The sequence below is a fragment of the Mesoplodon bidens genome (assembly GCF_964165515.1).
Source record: "Mesoplodon bidens genome assembly, chromosome: 15".
Classification (NCBI taxonomy): Eukaryota; Metazoa; Chordata; class Mammalia; order Artiodactyla; family Ziphiidae; genus Mesoplodon; species Mesoplodon bidens.
In genome coordinates this window covers 33407270-33419548 of record NC_138171.1, presented here as the reverse complement: position 1 = coordinate 33419548, position 12279 = coordinate 33407270, and the positions used below count along the sequence as shown (strand labels likewise).

General features: G+C 44.5%; 1 protein-coding gene across 2 annotated transcripts in view; it reads right to left on the bottom strand.

Moving 5' to 3' along the window:
- The window catches only part of LMTK2 (lemur tyrosine kinase 2), a 79610-nt gene that overhangs the window by 29653 nt on the left and 37678 nt on the right, over positions 1-12279 (bottom strand). For both annotated transcript variants that reach the window (XM_081255498.1, XM_081255499.1), the window contains exon 6: positions 8112-8199. In XM_081255498.1, coding sequence (XP_081111624.1) covers positions 8112-8199 — 88 coding nt within the window. The remainder of the gene's footprint in view (positions 1-8111; positions 8200-12279) is intronic.

The window sequence follows — 12279 nt, the reverse complement described above, 5'->3', positions numbered from 1 at the left end:
GGCTGCACTTCTACAGTTTACCAACTTGTCAAGAAAATTCTATTTGGTGAGTGAACCAAATTAGTATGTAGATCAAATCGATTATTCTGTAAGAATAAGTGTCCAGCAAATTCAAGTCAATCACACAGCTGTGGAGGAGTCTCCCAAACTCAGTGAACTGCTCTGCCAGGGCAGCAGCTGCTCCCCTCGGGACCAAGGTGTGTGCTCGCCCACGTCGCTGTCCTCCTATTTCTTTGCGAATGTGGTGCTTCCCCTTTTTGCTCCCCTAGCAATTACAAGCTGCTCCAGCGGAGAAACAGAAACCTTTTCTTCCCCTTTAAAAATACATGCCCCTCCCCGTGCCAACCCCACCTTCACCCAGGCTAGGCTCTATCCAGCATGGGAGTGGTGGGAATAAACCCAGCTTTGGGCGACAATTAAATTAACCCAGGAAAACTCCAGCAAAAACCACCAGGCTACAGGCTAATGGGATTTTCATAAGGCAGCTCATATGGAAACGAAATATGAAAACAAAGAGCTGAAGCTTATTTAAATTACCAAGGAAATGACCACTTAACATCTGTCTAACCCCTTTCTTGCAATATCCATCTAAGGAAAAAACTACCCTCACACAAAAGTAGGATTATGCTGTGCTGCATCTGGCCACTTCTCAAAACAAACAGAAGCTTCGGGCAAACAGCAAGTACTTCCCAAGTGACTTTGGCCATGAAGGCAGGAATGGCAGAGTGGGTGTAGCTATTTTTCAAGGTTACCTAAAGCATATTCCTTACCACTCACTGTTCTAAAGTTATCTTCTCCCCACAACAGGCCACTCCCCAGATCTCACTAGAAGATAAAGTATAATAAACAGAAGGGGATTTTGCTTCAGACTGCTAACGCTCTGAAAGTTTCCAACTTGGCAAAAACTAAAAGCCTCTCCCAACCCGCACTGGGGGCGCGCAAAGTGAGCGCGACCCCGGAAAAGACGTCTCTAACCTGCGGAGTAAACATGAGCGATTACTGAGGAGCCCATGACTGTTTCGCAAGGATGAGACCTGTGATGGGTTGAGAGGGAGTCTTTCTATGTTCTAGAAAGAGCCTCAGAGCTCTCCTGGCACCACCATTTGAAAGAAAAATCAGCATAAAATCTTTAAGTACAGAAAAAAATTTTATATTATATAAGTACTAAAAATTGACTCATTCTATCCAAAACAGATAAAGCTGTATTTAGATATCTGGCTTATTTTATTTATGTTTTAATGATGCCTAGTGAGTAGACAGGGATTATTACTTTGGTCCATTATTTGAAGAGAAAAACACTGAGAACAGCAATGTATTCTGAACTAAAATAAAGTTTCCTTTATCCAAGTTTTAAAAATTTCTCAGATCCTCCCCAAACTGCGCCCCTCTGCAAAATACTCGAAAAGAAAAATGTATGACACTAGATGGCAGCAAAGTGCTTATACTAAGATCTCAGATACCAGAGCAGCCCCTTGGCCGACTTCTTGGAATGAGTCACTCGAAGACCTTTAGATGGTTACTCACAAGGGTCCTCTTAAATCCCAGCATCAGCTGCCATGAGGGCTTCGTCCAGCTTTTCGCAGGACACTGAGAACAATGAATTAATTCCAACACAATGTAAAAACCCAACAAGTAAATAGCTTTGTAACTGAAAAATTAGTTGTTTACACATTTAATAGAAGGATTTGGGAGGAAATTTTATGTTTTTAAACAAAAATCTGAGGACTTCCCTGGTGGCGCAGTGGTTAAGAATTTGTCTGCCAATGCAGGGGACACGGGTTCGAGCCCTGTTCCGGGAAGTTCCCACATGCCGTGGAGCAACTAAGCCCGTGAGCCACAATACTGAACCTGTGCTCCACAACTACTGAACCTGTGCTCTAGAGCCCGTGAGCCACAACTACTGAGCCCGCGTGCCGCAACTACTGAAGGCCGCACACCTAGAGCCCGTGCTCTGCAGCAAGAGAAGCCACCGCAGTGAGAAGCCTGCACTCCGCAACAAAGAGTAGCCCCCGCTCGCTGCAACTAGAGGAAGCCCGCGCACGGCAATGAAGACCCAATGCAGCCAAAATTTTAAAGATTAAAACAAAAAAAATCTGAGTGAAAGGAGGAAAGAATGGCAGCCACAGCCGCGTGCTGGGTGTCCACTGACAAAATGAAACAGGGAGGTAGGGCGGGAGCCCTGGGAACGCCCCCAGCCTGAGGGTTTCTTAACTCCTTCAAGCCCTCTGACTGCGCCTACTTTTCCCTCCACCACTCGAGTCCCGCCCCGCCCCCCAACATCCACACCTGCACAGCACCTTCTGTTATCACGGATTATTCTCCCTGAGCCCATCCCTTCTCTGCTCAAATACCTCTCAGGTGAATCCCACAAAGAATCAGCAAGCGCCCCTCTGCCTCCAAACCCGGTTCCCGCTCCCACCCCACTTCCCTCCCCTCTTCACGGACAGACGCCTCAAAAGCCGGGTCTGCACTGGCTGGCCTGCCTCCTGGCCCCCCAATCTCTCTCGAACCCCTCGCCCCCCAATAGGCTGGGCTCTAGCTGCTCCTGCTGGGCAGGACCAAGTGAGGGGCCCGTTCCTTCCTTCCCCACCGGTCTCCTGGCTTTCTTCCGAGCTCACTGGCCACTCCTTGCTGGGGCCCCTGTGCTGGACCTTCCCCCTCTTACGGGTCTGTAGGCGTCGGCACGTCCAGGGCTCTGTCTGTGGTCCTCATCCCTCCTCACCGTGACACTCATTCCCGGGTGACTCTATCACCCTGTGGCTTTGAAAATCACCTCTCATACATTTCTCCGGCTCAGACCCCTCCACCTCCTGAGCCCCAGACTCATCTGTCCAGCTGCGGACTCGACACCCTTCCCTAGATGCCCTGAGAGGCACCTCAAACCTAACACGCCCAGTGCAAAGCTCTGACGATCTGCTCCATCTCAGGAAATGGCGTCACTGCTTTCCCAGTGGATCAGGCCAAAACCAAAGTCCTCATTCTTCGAGTTTGCTCTCTCTCTAGACGCCCACATCCAACCCATCATCAAGGCCCGGATCTATTTTCACAAAGAGTCAGGGCCTCGGGGCCCAGGGCAGCAGCCACGTGTGGGGAAGGGGAGCCACTGGCACGGCCCGGGGACCGGGGATGTGCCGCCCCCACCAGCCGCCCCCCTTCCAAGACTGATGATGCCGTGTCATTGCTCTGCACGTGTCCCTCTTGCTGGCTCCGAGTGAGAGACACCGTCTACATGCACCTCTGTTCCACGGTAAGCCCATGTCCTTTCTTTTCTACTCCCGCTCCCGAGTGGCAGGGACACATTACCCATCTCTGTATGCCTGGGAGGGTCCCAGTGCATGGGCTTATGTAACGAACTCATTTACAAATAAGACACGGACATGGACTAGGCATTTTCTGTACAAAAGGCCAATTCAAAAATGGAGGCTTCCCACTGGTGGAAGACAAATGTACAGCCATTAAACTACCTGATATAGAAGTACATAGAATAAAATTAAGTCATCAGTTAAAATCCCCACTTTGCCATAAGCAATCATGTGACATCAAGCAAGTCAATTAACCAAAGAAGAGAAGACAGAAAGCCTGGTCCTGAGGTTGGGCATGGGTGTGGCCCCAAGAGGCCCTTCATCTTTTGCAGCCCGGTTTTCTAATCTGTAAAACGAAGAAGACTGAGTCAAGAAGACTCAGTGAAGGAGAAGCAAACACCTCAGGCCCAGCACAAGGCCTGGCACAGGTCGGAGCCCTCCCTCCTCACACCGCCACCCCTGTGTGGGCAGCGGCCAAGCTTCCCACAGCCCCCCTGGGAGCCCGGGACCCTGCATCCCTGCCTTTCCTGAGCGGCTGAAGCAAGCCCGGCCCGCAGAGGACTGTGGAAATCTGCACACGACACCAGGATCGCTCCCTTGCAAAGAAAAGACTATCATCTTTTTTTTTTTTTTTTTGTGGTACGCGGGCCTCTCACTGTTGTGGCCTCTCCCGTTGCGGAGCACAGGCTCCGGATGCGCAGGCCCAGCGGCCATGGCTCACGGGCCCAGCCGCTCCGCGGCATGTGGGATCTTCCCGGACCGGGGCATGAACCCGTGTCCCCTGCATCGGCAGGTGGACTCTCAACCACTGAGCCACCAGGGAAGCCCAAGACTATCATCTCTTGCTTCGGAGTCTGGTGACTGACGAAACTGCTGACTGTCATGGGAGATAAGACGGAGTGGAGGTGATCTACTTCCTTGTCTTTATCACCTGGGCCTGCAGTCTGGCCTCCAAGTAGTTGGTCTCGGCTTGTCACCTTTCCAGCTGATCTTTCCCAGCGGATGCCAACCAGCCTCTCCTAACGCAGTGCTCTCTCACCTGGTCCCCACGCCACCCACTGTGGGACCATCTATCGCCCCCCCCGCCCCGGTCCACATGCACAGTTGAGCTTCCCTGCCTGGCTCACGCTGTTCCTGTGACCCTTTCCTGCGGAGGAAAGTCCATCCACCCACCTGTCCACACTCAGACCAAATGCCACTTCCTTTGTGAAGCCTTCCCAAAGGAGCCAGTGAGCCTAGTTAGAATTGCTACACAGAACTACTCAAAGCTTTAAATTATGATCAATTAAGAAACTAAAAATGAATAAAAATAACTACTACTTCCTGAGCACCTACTATGCCTACAGGGTGGGCAGTATCACTCCCATTTTACAGATGCCTACACTGAGGCTTAAAGAGGTCAGGTAACTCTCCGAGGTGATACACAAGTAAGTGGCAGGACCAGCACCTGAAGGCAGGCCCGCTCGGCTCTATAGGCAGAAAGGGCAGGATCAGGGTGACTCACCCGTGTTCCTGAGAGCACTGGGCACAGCTCTTTGTACTCAACAGGTGCTCACACATTTCTGCTGAGTGACCCTTACCCCCGAACAATCTTGCCCGCACAGACATGTGAGAGCACGGTGGCCACAAGTTACACACCACACCCTGCAGTGATCTCTCCCCTCACGAACACTGCACCATCGGCAGTACACAGCGGTGACTCTGGTCCAGCTACCAAACTCAGAAGAGTTTTCATTTTCTTTCATAAAAATTCTAAGATAAAGTGCTTTTCAGAGACTGGTAATTCCATCTCACAAGGAATGACTTAAGTAAGTGTGAAAATATTCTCTCCTTTCTCCTTAAAAGATGTTATCACTGAGCATGATCACTGCCTGGTGACGACGGAAAAGGCCAACATTCACTCAATAGCTCCTGACCTACTAAGAACATGTGAAGATAGTGGCTCCTTTCACTGTGGCTGCAGCTGCTGATTACCAATCCTGGGCTACAGGCCTCTGGCCTCTGGACCCTGGCCAGAAGGTGCTTTTGCCCTGAATGACGCCCCTCTGCTCAGTCTGGCCTCTTTCTGGGAGGGTTCTGGGCCATCCAGGCTGGGAGCAGGGCTCAGGTGAAGCCAGGCTTTGGGGTGTGCTGGGAACGTCCCTGCAGTCCAGGCTGGAAGGCACCTCTATGGCTCACAGGCCTGACACGAGCTGACTGTTTCTGCTACCTAGTCTCTGCACACACTGAGCCCCGAGGACCTAACTGCAGGGCCAGGGAAGCCCTCTTAGTGTTTCTTTATGAGGTATAAACTATTCCCAAGAAAACAAGGCAGCTTCATTTAAAAACAAATTAGAGGGGCTTCCCTGGTGGCGCAGTGGTTGAGAGTCCGCCTGCTGATGCAGGGGACGCGGGTTCGTGCCCCGGTCCGGGAAGATCCCACATGCCGCGGAGCGGCTGGACCCGTGAGCCATGGCCGCTGAGCCTGTGCGTCCGGAGCCTGTGCTCCGCAACGGGAGAGGCCACAGCAGTGAGAGGCCCGCATACAGCAAAAAAAAAAAAAAAAAACAAAAACAAACAACAAATTAGAGGGCTTCCCTGGTGGCACAGTGGTTAAGAATCCGCCTGCCAAGGCAGGGGACACGGGTTCGAGCCCTGGTCCAGGAAGATCCCACATGCCGCGGAGCAACTAAGCCCATGAGCCACAACTACTGAGCCTGCGCTCTAGAGCCACAACTACTGAGCCCATGTGCCACAACTACTGAAGCCCTCGCGCCTAGAGCCCATGCTCCACAACAAGAGAAGCCACCGCAATGAGAGTAGCCCCTGCTCGCCACAACTAGAGAAAACCCACGCGCAGCAACCAAGACCCAACGTAGCCAAAAATAAATAAATAAAAAATTAAAAAAAAACAAAAGCAAAAACAAATTAGAACAGCACTAAAACTAAACCCATTACCTGAACCCACTTAGAAGAAAACACTAAGCTTTTACTATTCCAGGAAAAACAACAACATTGTCTAGTAAAACTTTCAGGAATGGACAAACAGGGTAAAGAATAAGAAAATGCCAAAGTACACGAGCTAGTTTTATAAACCACCTCGATTAGCCTGGAAACATGCTACTTCAAGAAGATGGTGATTCCTGCTGTTATTTCTGTTACAGTCACTCATGAAAAACGTTCCCATTGTTATTTATAATCAATATCAGGAGCTTAGGGACCCAAAGAAGATACCATTAAATGTCTCAGAAAAGCAGAACTCTGACAAGCAGACTTGTCTCGTCACATAAAAATGCATCTTTGGTCTTCTTTCCTCACCTGCTGTGTCACCCATCATACTGGTCACCAAGAGCTAGACTAAAAGGAGTTATTTTCATATTATGATAAGTAAAGATCATACATACCATAGCTCTGATAATTCTGAGATCATCAAAACCAGCTACGCAATAAAACTATGAGAAACATCCCTGCGAACTCCTTCCTCTTCGCTCTCGTGCCTCTATTAAATAATCAGGCTAAACGGCAATTATCATGTGTCTGCTCCCTCTAAGTAGGAGACCTAGAGGACAACGACCAGTTTTCTCTCTGGGTCCCTTGAGAACAGCACGCTGCCTTTCTACACCAAGTGTTCAATCAGGAAGCACCCTCCATGACGGGGGAAAACGTGGGGAGGGCACAGAAAAGTAGGATTAACTCTGGTTTCTTTACATGGAGAGAGAGCTTTATGAGGTCCCAGCATCTCTGGAGAAGGGTTAAAATATTGATTAATTTTAGACCTTGTTACACTAAATATGCATGTTGTAACTTCTAGTGTAACCATACACAAAATTAAGAAACAGTATCTAAAATAGTAGATGGGGAAAACTGAAACAAACAAAAAAATTCAAGAATCTAAAAGAAGCTAGAAAAAAAGCAAAAAAGAAAAGTTGAAACGGGTAAGAAACATAATACACAACAGGCACATAACATTCCAAATATCTCATAGGTACAATAAACATAAATGGATGACCTGTTCCACGTTAAGTGACCGAGACTGACAGGTTAATAAAATTCTAACCGTAAGCTATTTACAAGAGATGTCAACCAGAGAAGAGGATTGACAAGAGATAAACGAGGCAAATTCTAACCAAAAGAAAGCTGGCATAACTACATTAACATCAATAAAAACAGACTTAATCCTCAGTAACGCTTTTAATCTTAAAGAGATTACATTCATAATGATAAAAGTTTCAAATTAAGGGAAGTTATATCAACTCTAAATTTGGATCCCTGACACAGCAGGGTATCAAAATGTACAAAGCAAAACAACTAGAACTGTAAGGAAAAATAAGGAAAATCCATAATCATAGCAGGAAGTTTTAACATGCCTCTCAATAACTGATAGAAAACTGACCCAGGCTCCCTTTGTCCCTGCCCCCACCCCACAAATCAGAAGGACACAGGAGATTTGAACAGCCTCATAAACTTGACCCAAAAGATCCATACAGACATACTGTACAGATCACCAGAATACACGTTTTTCTCCCCAGCATCTACAGATAGACTAAAACACTGACCCTGGGGTAGAGGTGAACATAGCCTGGAACAGAGCTGAAGCTGACCCAGAGCCAATGAGAATCACTTTGCTCTTATCAGCCACTGAGATTTGGGGGGGTTACTATAATATAACCCACTGAAAGCTAATATATCAAGTTTATTAATAATTTTTCTTTGGAATTAACTAGCTGGGACAGAAGTGAAAGCAGTCCCTCATCCAGCATCTCTATCTGTCAAAAACACTTTGGTATAAACTTCTGAATATTTGACTTTGAATTTCTACTGAAAACTTACCAAGTCACAGAACTCAAACACCAGAAGATAGGGGATTGCTTCTATACACTGTCCAACACACTGAAGAATATTTGGATGTTGAAGAATACTGGTAAAAATAAAAGTCATAGTATTGTTCATGAGGGAGCAGGCTAGTAAAATTGTTCAAACAGTAACCGCAAATTTAACATTCTTAACGATTTAAACATGATCAACTGAAAAGAGCACAATAAGATTCTATTTAACAGATGTATTCTAAGTTATGTAATGATTAAGTAATTCAAAGCCAATCAGGCGAACATTTTCACAAATTAAAACATCTCCTAACATAAGAATCTTTAACTTTAGTAATTTAACTTTATAGATATCATTTTGAAGAATCGTTTAAAAGAAGGCAAACTATATTCAATGAGCATTTCAATCCACATAATAAAATACTCAGTTACCTCTTAGGCTATCTAGCTTATATACTATTTTCATAAATCACAGTACACACAAACTCTTTTTGGAAAATATTTTGTCTAAAACAAAGTTAAAAAAAAAAGAGATGCCAAAATGGTTTTTTAAACTTCAAAACTTTATTTTGAAGCAATAATGATTTAAGAGTAAGTTGCAAAGATAGTACAAAGAGGTCCCATGTCCCCTTCACCCAGTTTTTCCCACTGGTGACACCTGACACGATCAGTGCAATCCCAAAACTAGAGCCCTGACACTAGGGTGCGGTGTGTGTGTGCTTGCAAGTCCTGTTATCAACATGTGTGGATTTGTGCAACCACCACTCAACAGAAATGCAGAACTGCCCCCCACCACGAAGATCTCCCATGCTACCCCTTTCTGCTACCCCTCTATAGTCACACCGCCGCCACCCCCAACCATTCCTCAGCCCTGGCAACCACGAATCTGGTCTCCTTTTCTATAATGTTCTCATTTTGAGAATACTATGTAAATGAAATCACACAGTGTGTGGCCTTCTGAGATTGATTTTTTCACTCAACACAATGCCCTCCAGATTACCCGAGTCACTGCCTGCATCAGCAGTCCCTTCCCTTCTACTGCTTAGCAGGATTCCATGGCTGGATGGACCATAGTTTGTTTAACCGGTCACCTATGGAGGGCATTTTAGTTTTTCCAGTTTGAGGCTACTATAAATAAAGCTGCTATAGATAATCACACAAGAGATTCTGTATGGAAATAAGTTTTCATTTCTATGCGATAAATGCCTAGGAGTGCAACAGCTGGGTTACAAGATGTGATGGTTAATTTTCTGTCAACTTGGCTGAGCCACAGTGCAGATATTTGTTCAAACATTATTCTGGACACTTCTGTGAGGGTGTTTTTGGATGAGATCATCATTTAAATCAGTGGACTTTCAGTAAAAGCAGATGGTGCTCCAAAATGTGGGTGGGCTTTGTCCAAAGAACAAAGACTAGCCTCACCCAGTGAAGAAGGAATTCTGCCAGCAGATGGCCTTTGGACATGAACTGAACAGTGGCTCTGCTCTGGGTCTCCAGCCTGCTGGTCCACCCTGCAGACTTGCCAGTCTCCATAACTGCATCAGCCATTTCCCTAAAATAAATTACCTATCTATCCATCTATCTCTCTCTCACTATCCATCCATCCATCCATCCATCCATCCATCCATCCATCCATCCCTCTCTCTACCTCTCTATCCATCCATCCATCCCTCTATCCATTCATCTATCTATCTATCTATCTATCTACCTATCTATCCATCCATCCACCCATCTACCTATCTATCTATCTACAGATTCTACCAGCTCTGTTTCTCTGGAGAACGTTGACTAATACATACAGTGGTAAGCATATGTTTAGTTTTTTAACAAACTGTCAAACTGTTTTCCAAAGTGGCTGCACCATTTTACATTCCCACCAGCAATGTGTGAGAGATCCAGTTTCTCCACATCCTCACCAGCATCTGGTATTGTTGCTATTTTATTTTAGCTTTCCTAATACTTGTGAAGTGGTCTCTCATCATGATTGTAATTACCTTAGAGTTAATGATGTTGATCTTTTCATTGCTATCCATAGATCCTCTCTGGTGTCACTTGATGTCTCTTGGATTGTTTATTTTGTTTTTTACTGTTGAGTTTTGTCTATCTCTCTGCCAAAAACACAGTCCTACTTATGTAGCTATATAAGAGGTCTTGAAATTGGGTCAAATGATTCCTCCAATTTTTATTCTTATTTTTCATAATTGTTTTGGCTTTTCTACTTTTGCCTTTATATATAATTTTAGAATAATCTTGTATATAGGTTTTTAAGATCTTGCTGGGATTTTGATAGGAACTGCAGGAATCTGACTGGGAAGAACGGACATCTTCACGAATCTTCCAACCCATGAATATGGTATGTCTCTTCGTTTATTTAGACCTTGATTTCTTTCACCAGTTTCTATAGTTTTCAGCATACAAGTCCTGTACATGTACTTAAGTATTTCTTTTCTGTTTTTGAGTGAATATAAAAGTTATTTTATTTAAAAGTTGGTTTCCACATGGTCACTGATAGTACACAGAAATAAAACTGACTTTTGTATGTTGATCATGCATCCTGCAACCTTGCTGAATTCTCTTACTAGTTCTAGGGGATTTTTTTGAGAGTTTTTAAGTTGCAAACTCCATTTCAATGATTATAGGTCTATTCAAATAACCTATTTCATATTGGGTGAGTTGTGGTGGTTTGTGCTTTTTGAGTAATTGGTTCATTTCATCTACGTTGTCAAATATATATATATATACGTAGAGCTGTTTGTCCCTTATTATCCTTTTGATGTCCGTAGGGTCTCTTTCATTCCTGATATTAGGAATCTGTGTCTTCTTTTATTCTGTCAGTCTTGTTAGAGGTTTGTCAATTTTATTAACTTTCCAAACAGCCAACTTTATGTTTCAATGATTTTTATCTACTGTTTTTGTTTTCAATTTTATCGACCTCTGCTCTTATCTTTAATATCTACTCCTTCTGTTTGCTTTGAGCTCATCTTGCTCCTCTTTTTTTGGTCCTTTAAAGTATGAGCTTAGGTTATTGATTTGAGACTTGTCCTCTTTTCAATGTAACCCCCCTACAGGTGAGGTGGTGTTTCTTTCTCCCAGCTTTTGAGATTTTTCTGTCTTTCATTTTCAGAACTTTGATTATGATGTGTGTTGGCATGAATTTCTTTGGGTTTATCCTGTTTGAGATTTGATCAACTTATGAATCTGTAGGTCTGTCTTTTCAAAATGTGGAACATTTTCCAGTTAATATTTCTTCAAATACTTTTTCTATCCACTTTCTATCTCCTTACAATCTGGGATGTCTTGATCTTTTGTTCAAGTCCCCCAAGTCCCTGAGGCACTTTTCATTTTTTTAAACCTATTTTATTTTTGTCGTTTGAACTGGGTGATATTTATTGTTTTATCTTCAACTTCACTGACTTTTTCCTCTGTCCTCTCCATTCTGCTGTTGAACTCATCCACTGAGTTTTTACTTTGATTATTATATTTTTCAGTTCTAAAGTGCCCACTTTGGTCTTCTTTATGTAGTCTATGTCTTTGCTGAAACTTTGTTTTCTTCATTTGTTTCAAGGGTACTATAATTTTTTTTAATATAAATTTATTTATTTATTTTATTTTTGGCTATGTTGGGTCTTCGTTGCTGTGGGCGGGCTTTCTCTAGTTGCGGCGAACGGGGGCTACTCTTTGTTGCAGTGCATGGGCTTCTCACTGCGGTGGCTTCTCTTCTTGCAGAGCATGGGCTCTAGGCATGTGGGCTTCAGTAGTTGTGGCACATAGGCTTAGTTACTCCACGGCATGTGGGATCTTCCCAGACCAGGGCTCAAACCCGTGTCCCCTGCACTGGCAGGCAGATTCTTAACAACTGTGCCACAAGGGAAGTCCCAGGGTACTATAATTTATTGCTCATTGAAGCATTTTTACAACAGCTGCTTTAAAATCCTTGTCAGATAATCCTAACACCTCTGTCATCTTGGTGTTGGTATCTGTTGTCTTTTCTTTTTTGTGTGTGTGTTTATTTTATTGAAGTATAGTTGATTTACAGTGTTGTGCTAATTTGTACTGTACAGCAAAGTGATTCAGTTGTAAATGTATATATATTCTTTTTCATATTCTTTTACATTATGGTTTATCATAGGATATTGAATATAGTTCCCTGTGCTGTAACAGTAGGACCTTGTTCA